At 45.1% G+C, this 14,081-nt stretch overlaps 1 protein-coding gene across 2 annotated transcripts; it reads right to left on the reverse strand.

Annotated features, from left to right (window-relative positions):
• Positions 1 to 654: 654 nt before the first annotated feature.
• npas4l (neuronal PAS domain protein 4 like) lies at positions 655 to 13,056 on the reverse strand. Of its 2 annotated transcripts, XM_036945886.1 has the most exons (9): positions 9,904 to 13,056; positions 9,504 to 9,636; positions 8,582 to 8,745; positions 6,455 to 6,612; positions 6,186 to 6,285; positions 5,674 to 6,075; positions 3,866 to 4,001; positions 1,906 to 3,665; positions 655 to 1,706 (listed from the first exon to the last, which is right to left on the reverse strand). In XM_036945886.1, the coding sequence occupies exons 2-9, from the start codon at positions 9,611 to 9,613 to the stop codon at positions 1,678 to 1,680; spliced, it is 2,859 nt and encodes a 952-aa protein (XP_036801781.1). In that variant the 5' UTR covers positions 9,614 to 9,636; positions 9,904 to 13,056; the 3' UTR covers positions 655 to 1,677. The 2 variants fall into 2 exon arrangements, with proteins under 2 accessions (XP_036801781.1, XP_036801780.1); XM_036945885.1 differs by having other exon boundaries at positions 9,504 to 13,056.
• Between the last annotated feature and the right edge of the window lie 1,025 nt (positions 13,057 to 14,081).

Here is a 14,081-nt window from a genome sequence, read left to right on the forward strand (position 1 = left end):
CTCTATCTGCCGTTTCCATTACATGTCTCCTCTATCTGCCGTTTCCATTACATATGTCTCCTCTATCTGCCGTTTCCATTACATGTCTCCTCTATCTGCCGTTTCCATTACATATGTCTCCTCTATCTGCCGTTTCCATTACATATGTCTCCTCTATCTGCCGTTTCCATTACATATGTCTCCTCTATCTGCCGTTTCCATTACATATGTCTCCTCTATCTGCCGTTTCCATTACATATGTCTCAATGTGGGTTTTTTTGCGACACTTTTTTGCGGAATAAAATAAATGGAAACCTGCCTCCTTATGGGCCAATGGAAACCTGCCTCCTAATGGGCCAATGGAAACATGTCTCCTGATGGGCCAATGGAAACCTGCCTCCTTATGGGCCAATGGAAACCTGCCTCCTTATGGGCCAATGGAAACCTGCCTCCTGATGGGACAATGGAAACCTGCCTCCTGATGGGCCAATGGAAACCTGCCTTCTGATGGGCCAATGGAAACATGTCTCCTGATGGGCCAATGGAAACCTGCCTCCTGATGGGCCAATGGAAACCTGCCTCCTGATGGGCCCAGGCAAGCACATTCATACGGCTTTAATCAGCTTTAAAACACATCTCTGCCTGTTCTTCTAATTCATGAGATACAGCTAGTTATTGTGATCATATCTTGTCTTGTAGCTTTTTTATTTTGTCATAACTAAGATATCACAATCATATTTTATGCGTTTTAATAACTTGCATTTTAAAAATTTGAAAACCAATTGCAAAAATACTTTGCTTTTGTACAATTACATCCAACCAAGCATAATTTTATCAACACAACATATGTATTCAAGACAAATGTACTGAATAATGGTTACCAATGGTTACAAACAAAGAGTTTTCAGTAGCACAACTAGTAGACAAACACGGGAATGAAACAATATGTATAACAGTCAACTCTACCAATAAATACACACACTTACTAAACAGTAGTTTCAGGCTAGGAATGAATGTAGTGGCATTACTGAGGTAGTTACTTCATTATCTTTTTAACACCTATGGATGTTTCTCAAATGGCACCCTATATCTCCATAGGGCTCTGGTCAAAAGTAGTGCACTATACAGGGAATTGTGTGTCATTTGGGTCGCATTTTAGAATCTACTATTCTGCTTCAACCTCCTCTGGGAGGAGGTCTCCACGTCGCGTCCCACATGTGACATTATCTCAAAAAGCTCAAACACATCCAGAAAGTGCTCAGTAGTAAATCATCATCACGGTCCCTCGACATTCACAGAAACATCAATTCTACATATCTGATCGTCAGTTTTCTAGATGGTAACAGTGCAGTACAATGCTACCAGAATCAGGACAACATCATCATCAACACAGATGGTGAATTACAGCATTCAACAGGTATCAATATAGTTAACACAACAACAACATAGTAACAAGCTCCTCAGCAGTTTGGTCCACTGGATAACATTCACTTCCTCTCATCACAATTTAATTTACAAAAATAATAGATATTTGGGAAACATGCTCCCTTGAAAAGTACCAACTACTAAATATTGTAGAAGTCTTTAAATGGTATTTATTATTTTAAAAGTCTTCATTTTGGACTCTGGCTGGAAGACTTGGTAGTCATGACAATATGCCATACGAGGGCTAGTACTGTAAGTCTATTTAGACTCACATCAGTACATGGATTCTTCAACAAGCCCATCTGAAATAGAATGGTAACGTCATGTTAGTGTCATTTCAACAATCAACTCAAGGATTTACTCAAATAAGAGTCAGTCAGACAACACACAGGAATGACTCATCCCCCCCAACCACAACTACCATGTTAAAATAATTCCTGTCATTATTGGTATTAATACATGCATGTTATTATATAATGTGTATAATGTGTTATAAATCACCTTGATGCAGACTGTGGGGCAGGTTGAGTTGATGCAACTCAGAGGTCTGATTATGACAGCTTGTCCTCAGAGAGAAGGGATCCAGGTTAGGGTGAAATGGGTCCAGGGGGAGGGAGAAAGAGGGGGACGAGGGGTGTTGCAGGGGGAGGGAGAGAGAGAGGGATGAGGGGAGTTCCAGGGGGAGGGAGAGAGAGCGGGATGACTGCTCCATGGATAGAGGGTCCACTAGAGAAGACAGAGCCAGGGTGGAAGGGTCCTGAGGTTGGTAGCAGTGAGACAGACTCCCAGGTCCCTGAACCATGCTCAGATCCTTCAGGAGACTATCAAACACTCCCTCATCCAGGACCAGCTCTGGCTTGATGCGGAGGGGGACAGGGGAGTGGCCTGGGAGCTGTGCCCAGGGAAGGGGTTCTGAGCTGGGCTGACGTGGGGTCTGGATGGGGCTCAGGGTGTTGAACAGGTCGAAGCTGGAGGCCAGAGAGGAGATCTGCTGGGCTAGGATACTGATCTCTACCTTGTCTCTGTCACTGTAGAGGAAGGAGAGGTCGGAGGTCGGGGAGGGGTTAGGGGTCAGCAGGCCTCCAATAGGAGGAGCGACAGTTTGAGGTATATGGTGGCTCTGGTATGTCCTGGTGGCACCACCTTGTGGCTGAACCGAGAGGTTGTATGGACTGGTGGCATCACCTTGTGGCTGAACCGAGAGGCTGTATGGACTGGTGGCATCACCTTGTGGCTGAACCGAGAGGCTGTATGGACTGGTGGCACCACCTAGAGGCTGAACCGAGAGGCTGTATGGACTGGTGGCATCACCTTGTGGCTGAACCGAGAGGCTGTATGGACTGGTGGCATCACCTTGTGGCTGAACCGAGAGGCTGTATGGACTGGTGGCATCACCTTGTGGCTGAACCGAGAGGCTGTATGGACTGGTGGCATCACCTTGTGGCTGAACAGAGAGGCTGTATGGACTGGTGGCACCACCTTGTGGCTGAACCGAGAGGCTGTATGGACTGGTGGCATCACCTTGTGGCTGAACCGAGAGGCTGTATGGACTGGTGGCACCACCTTGTGGCTGAACCGAGAGGCTGTAGTCTTCAGTATGGATGGTGATGGGGCAGTCTGCTGAACTCTCTAACAGGTCTGATACAGATAGACAGTCAGGGACCAGCCGGGCATCAGCAGGGCATGCTGGGCAATCATGCTGGGGAGAAGAAGGGCAGGACTGAGGAGAGAATGCGTCAGTCTGGCTGAAGATACCCTGGTGGAAGGACTGCTCCGAGCCGGGCTGGAAGGACCTAGAGGGGGAGAGGAGGCAGGAAGGCCCAGTCCCTACCTCAGTCCCTCCCTCAGGGCAATGGTAGTAGGAGGTTAAGTTCTCTGTGTAGCCATACACATCCAACAGAGAGTCAGAGCTGGTGTCGTCCTGCTGTGCTGGAGAGAGGGAGGAGTTGTAGTGGGAGGAGGTGGGGCTGTAGGGAGGGGTGGAGAAGGCGGCGACAGGTGAGGCCTGGGAGGAGGAGCTACATGATGTCACGTAGAACACAGCATTAGACTCTGCTCTCTGTCTCCTACTGGTCTTAGACCTGTTCTCAGTCTCAGATATACTACTGCACTGGCTGAATTCTCTCTGTCTCTTTAGGTCCCTGGTGGGGCAACAGCTCTGGGTCAGCTGGGGGGTGGGAGAGGGGCAGTAGGGCTGAGGAGGAGAGGCTCTGAAAGCATCGCTGTGGATGTTTTTCCTCAGATACATGGCTTCTGTTTCACTGTGAAGGAAAGAATACAAGTTACTCCAGTCTCTCAGAGCAAAGTTACTCAATACAGGCAACTACAATTATTACTACACATCTCTTTTTATTATTTCATTTTTTTTGTTTAAAGACAAAACAATAATCAAACTGTACATACACAGACATATGCTGAAGACTGCAGTTAAAATCATGAAAGCATTCAGAGCATCTAGTACCTGATAATGTAGTTACAGCAGCTCAATTCCTGGTTCCCAGAATGCTTAGCGGCTCTAGTGTAGATCCAGGACCATGAGAGGTCGCTGTGTTGGAGCCTCAGAACCATCTCCACCTGCCTACCCTCGTCTGCCTGCACTGGGTGAGGAGAGGACAGAAAAGCATTACTATAATGTCCACTATATTTCTCTAGCATCTTACACTAAGGAGTTCATACATAACAACGTGAGATGCGTGAGATGCTTCCATTTGGGTTCGTCATTGTTATTTGTTAAAATATGTTAGAATATAGCATAACGGGTATAATGTAGTATTATGTAAACTCGTTCCTTTTTCAGAACCCTGTCTTTCAAAGATAATTTGTAAAAATCCAAATAACTTCACAGATCTTCATTGTAAAGGGTTTAAACACTGTTTCCCATGCTTGTTCAATGAACCGTGAACAATTATTGAACATGCACCTGTGGAACGCTCGTTAAGACACTAACAGCTTACAGACGGTAGGCAATTAAGGTCACAATTATGAAAACCTAGGACACTAAAGAGGCCTTTCTACTGACTCTGAAAAACACCAAGAGAAAGATGCCCAGGGTCCCTGCTCATCTGCTTGAACGTGCCTTAGGCATGGTGCAAGGGCAATAAATTGCAATGTCCGTACTGTGAAATGCCTAAGACAGTGCTACAGGGAGACAGGACGGACAGCTGATCATCCTCGCAGTGGCAGACCACGTGTAACAACACCTGCACAGGATCCATACATTCAAACATCACACCTGCGGGACAGGTACAGGATAGCAACAACAACTGCCCGAGTTACACCAGGAACGCACAATCCCTCCATCAGTGCTCAGTCTGTCCGCAATAGGCTCTGAGAGGCTGGACTGAGGGCTTGTAGGTTTGTTGTAGTAAGGCAGGTCCTCACCAGACATCACCAGCAACAACTTTGCCTATGGGCACAAACCCACCGTCGCTGAACCAGACAGGACTGGCATTAAGTGCTGATGAGTCACGGTTTTGTCTCACCAGGGGTGATGGTCGGATTCACGTTTATCGTCGAAGGATTGAGCGTTACACCGAGGCCTGTACTCTGGAGCGGGATAGATTTGAGGTGGAGTGTCTGTCATGTTCTGGGGCGGTGTTTCACAGCATCATCGGACTGAGCTTGTTGTCATTGCAGGCAATCTCAAAGCTGTGCGTTACAGGGAAGACATCCTCCTCCCTTATGTGGTACCCTTCCTGCAGACTCATCCTGACATGACCCTCCAGCATGACAATGCCACCAGCCATACTGCTTGTTCTGTCCGTGATGTCCTGCAAGACAGGAATGTCAGTGTTCTGCCATTCTGCCATGGCCAGCGAAAAGCCCGGATCTCAATCCCATTGAGCACGTCTGGGACCTGTTGGATCAGAGGGTGAGGGCGAGGGCCATTTCCCCAAGAAATGTCCAGGAACTTGCAGGTGCCTTGGTGGAAGAGTGGGGTAACATCTCACAGCAAGAACTGGCAAATTTGGTGCAGTCCTAGAGGAGGAGATGCACTGCAGTACTTAATGCAGCTGGTGGCCACACAAAATACTGACTGTTACTTTTGATTTTGACCCCCCCTTTGTTCAAGGACACATTATTCCATTTCTGTTAGTCACGTGTCTGTGGAACTTGTTCAGTTTATGTCTCAGTTGTTGAGTCTTGTTCTGTTCATACAAATATTTACATATGTTAAGTTAGCTGAAAATAAACGCAGTTGACAGTGAGAGGGCATTTCTTTTTTTGCTGAGTATAGTATCAAGGGTAGTTTTAATGTGTTCTACTTACTCAGACTCTTATGTGAGTAGGCACTCAAGGAGAGGTCTTCAGGGTGGAGGAGGCTGTACCACGATCGACCAATCAGCTCCTCCGATGAGTAGCCCAAGTAAAACACAACACTTTCGTCCAGGTGACTGAAGCTCATGTCTGGTCTATGGAGGCTGGTGAAGGAGGAGGAGCAGGAGGAGAAGATTCTGTTGCCCAGGTGGTTCACTGTGGGTGTGCAGAGAGCCAAGAACACCCTCTCCACAGGGAGGCCAGATCGGCCACGGTCTGGGGAGGATGTGGGCGTGGACTGGGGGGATTGTGGGATGGTCTGGTAGCGTCCTCGGACCATTATAGAACAGCAGTTACCGTACTCTAGTCTGAAGGCCTTGGAGGTGTGCATCCGACACACAAAACTCCTCTCTGCTGGGGAACAGAACAATAACATGAGATCAGTCCCGTCCTCCATTGGGTTTCATGAGCTCTTAAATCTGTTCATTTTATTTGATTTTCCTTTAGATAGTATAGTCTCTTACCAGTTGACGTTGTGTTGTCTGTCTCCAGGTTAGATCTAACTGTCTCCACGTCCTGACTCTCCACCAGGTCATAGAATGTGTCTCCCTGAAGAACATCAACCTATAAGAGAGAAGAAGAAAGGATCAACTTTAGTGACTAACACCCTGCCCTACACAGCATTCAGTAACACAGCAGATGTGATGTCACACAACCACAGAAAAACAATGTTCAATTTCCTATACAATTCCATATATTTTGGACGCCAGGTCTTCATAAGGTTGGTACTCACCATGGAGAGCCCCAGGTAATCAGAGACGTTCTCAGAGACGTAGACCAGCCTGCCCCGGGAGGAGAGGATCAGAATGAAACCTTGCACGGCTGGGAGGAAGGTCTCGTACAGAGGATAGGAGGAGGAAGAGGAGAGACGACTCTGATCAGCTGATAATCCTGGAAGCGGAAGAAATACAACTCAGGATTAGTTTCATCACAACATCACAGAGAACTCAGTAGGTATGGATCCATCACAACATCACAGGTCTCAGTAGGTATGGATCCATCACAACATCACAGGTCTCAGTAGGTATGGATCCATCACAACATCACAGGTCTCAGTAGGTATGGATCCATCACAACATCACAGGTCTCAGTAGGTATGGATCCATCACAACATCACAGGTCTCAGTAGGTATGGATCCATCACAACATCACAGGTCTCAGTAGGTATGGATCCATCACGACATCACAGGTCTCAGTAGGTATGGATCCATCACAACATCACAGGTCTCAGTAGGTATGGATCCATCACAACATCACAGGTCTCAGTAGGTATGGATCCATCACAACATCACAGGTCTCAGTAGGTATGGATCCATCACAACATCACAGGTCTCAGTAGGTATGGATCCATCACGACATCACAGGTCTCAGTAGGTATGGATCCATCACAACATCACAGGTCTCAGTAGGTATGGATCCATCACAACATCACAGGTCTCAGTAGGTATGGATCCATCACAACATCACAGGTCTCAGTAGGTATGGATCCATCACAACATCACAGGTCTCAGTAGGTATGGATCCATCACAACATCACAGGTCTCAGTAGGTATGGATCCATCACAACATCACAGGTCTCAGTAGGTATGGATCCATCACGACATCACAGGTCTCAGTAGGTATGGATCCATCACAACATCACAGGTCTCAGTAGGTATGGATCCATCACAACATCACAGGTCTCAGTAGGTATGGATCCATCACAACATCACAGGTCTCAGTAGGTATGGATCCATCACAACATCACAGGTCTCAGTAGGTATGGATCCATCACAAGACCTTGGAAGATATACTGGTAAAAATACATGTTTAAATTGACAGGACGTTCCAATCACCAGTTCTAAGACGCCTCAGCATCCATTCTTCAAGTTGAAAATGTCCGACAGTTCTAACTGGGTTTGGGTAGGTTACTTTTTAAATGTAGTTCCTTTACAGTTACTAGTTACCTGTCCAAAATTATAATCAGTAACTTTTGGATTACCCAAACCCAAATGTAATCTGACAACATTCAGTTACTTTTAGATGTATTTTCCCTTAATTAAGAGGCACTAGAAGAAGACAAGAATGTATGTTACCAATTGAACGACATCTATTGCAGGATAAATCAATGTTAAAGGTTACATAGCTGGCCATATATGGATGTTCAATTTTACTTCATGGGTTGGTTATGTCGGCTCCTTCTAATGCTTTCTACTACGTATAATAATACGATTAAATTATATCTTTACATTCATATATATCATTTATAAGTCCAAACATGGATGTACTAACTACAGATTGCCATCCACAACAACCACAATCCGTAAGGCACAAATAACTAAATGAAAGAGCAGCAGTGTGATTCACATCAATGCTGTTAATGATGATAATGTTATATGATGTACTGTTTTATCTGTAATGTAAGTGCCTTAATGTGTTGGACCCCAGGAAGAGTAGCTGCTGTCTTGGCAGGAACTAATGGGGATCCATAATAAACCCCAGGAAGAGTAGCTGCTGCCTTAGCAGGAACTAATGGGGATCCATAATAAACCCCAGGAATAGTAGATGCTGTCTTGACAGGAATTAATGGGGATCCATAATAAACCCCAGGAAGAGTAGCTGCTGCCTTGGCAGGAACTAATGGGGATCCATAATAAACCCCAGGAAGAGTAGCTGCTGCCTTGGCAGGAACTAATGGGGATCCATAATAAACCCCAGGAAGAGTAGCTGCTGCCTTGGCAACAGGAACTAATGGGGATCCATAATAAATACACATACAAATACATCCATTCTTAAAGATGGGAATGTCCTACTGGTTCCGTACTTTCAAGTGTTCTAGTGGTTACGTGCATGACAGTTCCTCTCCTGGTTTTGTACTCACCCTTATACAGAAAGCTCTTCCTGATGTATGCTGTGATAACCGCCATGCTGTGGAGGTATGACAGTCTGTCCTGGTCCTCCTGAGGGATGGGGAGCAGAGTTCTCATGTTCCTGATCTCAGAGTTGATCTGGTCCCTCCTGGCTTTAGACGCTCCCTTAGTAGACCTGCGTAGCAACACCATGTTCACAGGTCAGGATATGACGGCCCAGAGAGGGCAGAGGTAGAACTGAGCACAGGGTATCCTACTACGTCCAAACTCTTCCTAGTCTCTCTCAGTCTAGTGAACAGCTGCTCTTTGTTACATGGCAACAATAATCCAAAGTCAGAACTGAGAAAATGTGTTACTTTCCGGAATCTCACTGTGCCATACTGAAGGAAAGGCGGTGTACCCTAGCCACAGACTGGATGGGGATGGATAGCAGTTTGCTAAAGTGTGAGCTTCTGTGGTTCCTATGGAAACAACTGTTGCTGTATGTGGCTCTGTCTATCTGAGGTAGAGAAGAGAGATCTCTAGCTGCTCTGTGTGATCAGCCGGTTTTATCAGTAGAGAAGAGAGCTCTCTAGCCGGTTTTTGTTGGTAGAGCCAGAGGCAGCATCAGAGAGCGTGGGTGTCAGACAGAAAGCAGGAGGCTGGACTGCAAACGCTCCTCTTTCCCTAGCTAACACCAGCCACAACAAATTGGAATTCATAACTTATAAGTATTGCAAATTCGTAACATATTGTATGAATCGTAATTCATAACATAACACACAAATTGTAATTAGAAACATAGCAAACAAACTGGATGAATGACATCCACAAGTTAATATATACCAAGGTATGGTATGTACAGTAGTATGTTATTGCCACCCCTGAGTCCAGATTGTAGCGGTTTGACCACTAGAAGCCGCGCACGGATGGAGCCAGTCTGGCTGCACTAACCTGAATCTCTTGCAGAGTCCCAGGCGGCTTTCTGTCTCCCCGCTGAACAGATGAGAGGAGCAGCGCTCACTGCTCCATGGACTTTCACACGACTCACAACAAACCGTCATTCTGCCACTCGTTGTTTCAACACCTAAAAGTACAGATATGATCAAATCAGACATTTATCCATCTTCGTGGTAAATACAATCCACTTTGCAACGCAAACATAGAAAATAAATAAACTATTTCCAATTAACAGAAACGAACAAGGGAAAAATACAATTCCCATATTAATACATGAACTATTGGTTATCCATTTAAATACATATTAAAGAGAACATCGTTTGGAAACACAATGCACCGCTGGGAATAAAAAGTTGAGATGTGTTTAGCCTAAAAATTCCGATATTCTCCTTACTTTCAGACGGTCTATCTATTTGGTTGTGTCCAGCCTGCCTGCCCCTCTCCTTTATAGTCGTGCCGTCTTAACCCGACACCTTGTTTCAACTCTGCAGCAGAAAGAGAAGAAACCCGTGTAACGTTACGTGTTGTGACGTAGGACAAGTGGAGGTTCCTTGCGCGCTCTGTAAAAAATAACTGCAGCGTCGGACGGACCCCCGCCAGAGTGGAGCGGTGCGATAACAGATATACAAACAACTAAGAGCAAAAACAAAGACTATCTAACGATATCGGAAATTCCCATTTTATCAGACTGAAATCCAACACCTAGAACTGTAGAGAACTGGACTGTACATAATGGGCTATGCTACAGGGCTTCAAACATTCGTCTCGAACTGCTGCTAATAATGATCATAGGTCTGTCTACACACTGTGAAATCAAAAGAATCTCAACTTCCTGTCATTTAAAATGTGGTTACATGACTAAACTGTGAAAAAGTGGCCCACTGGGCACAGAATTCAATTATATTCTACTTTGCAATGTAATTTAATTTCAATGACAGGGATATAATGTTGATTCAACCAGTGTGCCCAGTGGGGGTTAAGGACAGGCAATCTTCTAATTCCATGTTATAGCCTAATAGTAGTTGTTCAGTAACATACCATGGATCTAATAAAAACATGTAATAGACCTAGTGGGAGAAACAGATCAGTAGGAGAATGGTAACCTATATCTCTCCATGGTTGGAGCATAACTAGGAATGATAATGTTGAGGATAACCTCATATAGATACTATGAATAGTAATGTTGACGATAACCTCTGTTATATAGATACTATGAATGATCATGTTGAGAATAACCTTCTATAGATACTATGAATGATAATGTTGAGAATAACCTCATATAGATACTATGAATAGTAATGTTGACGATAACCTCTGTTATATAGATGCTATGAATGATCATGTTGAGAATAACCTTCCATAGATACTATGAATGTTAATGTTGACGATAACCTCTGTTATATAGATACTATGAATGATAATGTTGAGAATAACCTCTGTTGTAGATACTATGAATGTTAATGTTGAAGATAACCTCTGTTGTAGATACTATGAAATATAATGTTGAGAATAACCTCTGTTGTAGATACTATGAATGTTAATGTTGAAGATAACCTCTGTTGTAGATACTATGAATTATAATGTTGAGGATAACCTCTTTTGTAGATACTATTAATGATAATGTTAAGGTTATGACACACAATGGCTAAATACAATCTATGTCCGTGTCAGGGAGCAGGGACGCTGACTCAGCTCCAGTATGGTATGAGAGAGGGACAGTGATGAAGGTCTGAGAGAGGGACAGTGATGAAGGTCTGAGAGAGGGACAGTGATGAAGGTCTGAGATAGGGACAGTGATGAAAGTCTGAGAGAGGAACAGTGATGAAGGTCTGAGAAAGGGACAGTGATGAAGGTCAGAGAGGGACAGTGATGAAGGTCTGAGAGAGGAACAGTGATGAAGGTCAGAGAGGGACCGTGATGAAGGTCTGAGAGAAGGACTGTGATGAAAGTCTGAGAGAGGGACAGTGATGAAGGTCAGAGAGGGACAGTGATGAAGGTTTGAGAGCGGGACAGTGAAGGTCTGAGAGAGGGACAGTGATGAAGGTCTGAGAGGGACAGTGATGAAGGTCAGAGAGGGACAGTGATGAAGGTCTGAGAGAGGGACAGTGATGAAGGTCAGATGGACAGTAATGAAGGTCAGAGAGGGACATTGATGAAGATTTGAGAGCGGGACGGTGATGAAGGTCTGAGAGAGGGACAGTGATGAATGTCAGAGAGGGACAGTGATGAAAGTTTGAGAGAGGGACAGTGATGAAGGTCAGAGAGGGACAGTGATGAAGGTCTGAGAGAGGGACAGTGATGACGGTCTGAGAGAGCGACAGTGATGAATGTTTGAGAGAGGGACAGTGATGAAGGTCAGAGAGGGACAGTGATGACGGTCTGAGAGAGCGACAGTGATGAAGGTTTGAGAGAGGGACAGTGATTAAGGTTTGAGAGAGGGACAGGGATGAAGGTCAGAGAGGGACAGTGATGAAGGTTTGAGAGAGGGACAGTGATGAAGGTCAGAGGGACAGTGATGAAGGTCAGAGAGGGACAGTGATGAAGTTTTGAGAGCGGGACAGTGATGAAGGTCTGAGAGAGGGACAGTGATGACGGTCTGAGAGATGGACAGTCATGACGGTTTGAGAGAGCGACAGTGATGAAGGTTTGAGAGAGGGACAGTGATGAAGGTCTGAGAAAGGGACAGTGATGAAGGTCTGAGAGAGGGACAGTGATGTAGGTTTGAGAGAGGGACAGTGATGAAAATCAGAGAGGGACAGGGATGAAGGTCTGAGAGAGGGACAGTGATGAATGTCAGAGAGGGACAGTGATGAAGGTCTGAGAGAGGGACAGTGATCAACGTCTGAGAGAGTGACAGTGATGAAGGTCTGAGAGAGGGACAGTGATGAAGGTCATAGAGGGACAGTGATCAAGGTCTGAGAGAGGGACAGTGATGACGGTCTGAGAGAGGGACAGTCATGACGGTTTGAGAGAGCGACAGTGATGAAGGTTTGAGAGAGGGACAGTGATGAAAATCAGAGAGGGACAGTGATGAAGGTCAGAGAGAGGGACAGTGATCAACGTCTGAGAGAGTGACAGTGATGAAGGTCTGAGAGAGGGACAGTGATGAATGTTTGAGAGAGGGACAGTGATGAAGGTTTGAGAGAGGGACAGTGATGAAGGTCTGAGAGAGGGACAGTGATGAAGGTCAGAGAGGGACAGTGATGAAGGTCTGAGAGAGGGACAGTGATGACGGTCTGAGAGAGGGACAGTGATGAAGGTCTGAGAGGGACAGTGATGAAGGTCAGAGAGAGGGACAGTGATGATGAGATAGAGAGAGAAGCAGGTAACACAGAGAGAGAGAGAGGGTAGCAGGTAGCCTAGAGAGAGAGAATGAATCAGTGAGCGAATTCTTAATATTGAGAGAGGCCGTCGTAGCCTGTCTTCTCTTGAGAGCCAGGACCTTAGATTGAGTGGCTTCGGGACAAGTCTATGAATGTCATTGAGAGGCCCATCCAGAGCCTGGGCTTGAACCCGATCGAACACCTCTGGAGAGACCTGAAAATAGCTGTGCAACGACCCTCCCCATCCAACCTGACAATGCTTGATAGGATCTGCAGATCCCCAAATACAGGTGTGTCAAGCTTGTAGCGTCATACCCAAGAAAACTTGAGGCTGAGTAAAGGGTCTGAATACAAAATATGAACAAAGGGAACTGTATATATCTGTTTCTTTATTTTCACACTTCAAATACACATAATTACAACCCTGTACATATGTTTCCCATGCCAATAAATCACTTTGAACTGAATTGAGAGAGAGGCAGGTAGTCTATTGAGAGAGAGAAAGACTTCCTAACCTCCTGCCAAATGTATGACCATATTAGAGACACATATTTACCTCAGATAACACAGACCCACAAAGAATTCGAAAACAAATCCAATCTTGCTAAACTCCCATATCTACTGGGTGAAATACCACAGCCACAAGAAAAGGACAACCAGTGAAGAACAAACACCATTGTAAATACAACCAATATCTTTGTATATTTATTCTCCATTTTGAACTTTAACTATTTGCGCATAATATGACATTTGTAATGTCTTGGTTGTTTTGGAACTTTTGTCAATGTAATGTTAACTGTTTATTTCACTTTTGTTTATTAGTTATTATCACTTGCTTTGGCAACGTAAAGATATGATTCCCATGCCAATAAAGAACCTTAGATGGAATGAGAGAGAGAGAGAAATTATGAGAGAGCAAAAAGATCACTATTTGACACACTGGAAAGAATCAACCAAAAAACAGAGCAAACTAGTAAGCTATTTGGCCCTAAACAGAGAGTACACAGTGGCAGAATACCTGACCACTGTGACTGACCCAAACTTAAGGAAAGTTTTGACTATGTACAGACTCAGTGAGCATAGCCTTTCTATTGAGAGAGGTCGCCACAGGCAGTCATCTCTCGAGAGCCAGCCCTGCCTATGTGCCCACGCGTTGCATGAGTGCTAAGGGACTGGGTGAGAGGGAGTGAAAGAGAGAGAGCCGTGTCTCGGGTTGCCGACAGGGCCTTACTCAGACACAATGTCAAGT

Source organism: Oncorhynchus mykiss, chromosome 16, assembly GCF_013265735.2.
Source record: "Oncorhynchus mykiss isolate Arlee chromosome 16, USDA_OmykA_1.1, whole genome shotgun sequence".
NCBI classification, from domain to species: Eukaryota; Metazoa; Chordata; class Actinopteri; order Salmoniformes; family Salmonidae; genus Oncorhynchus; species Oncorhynchus mykiss.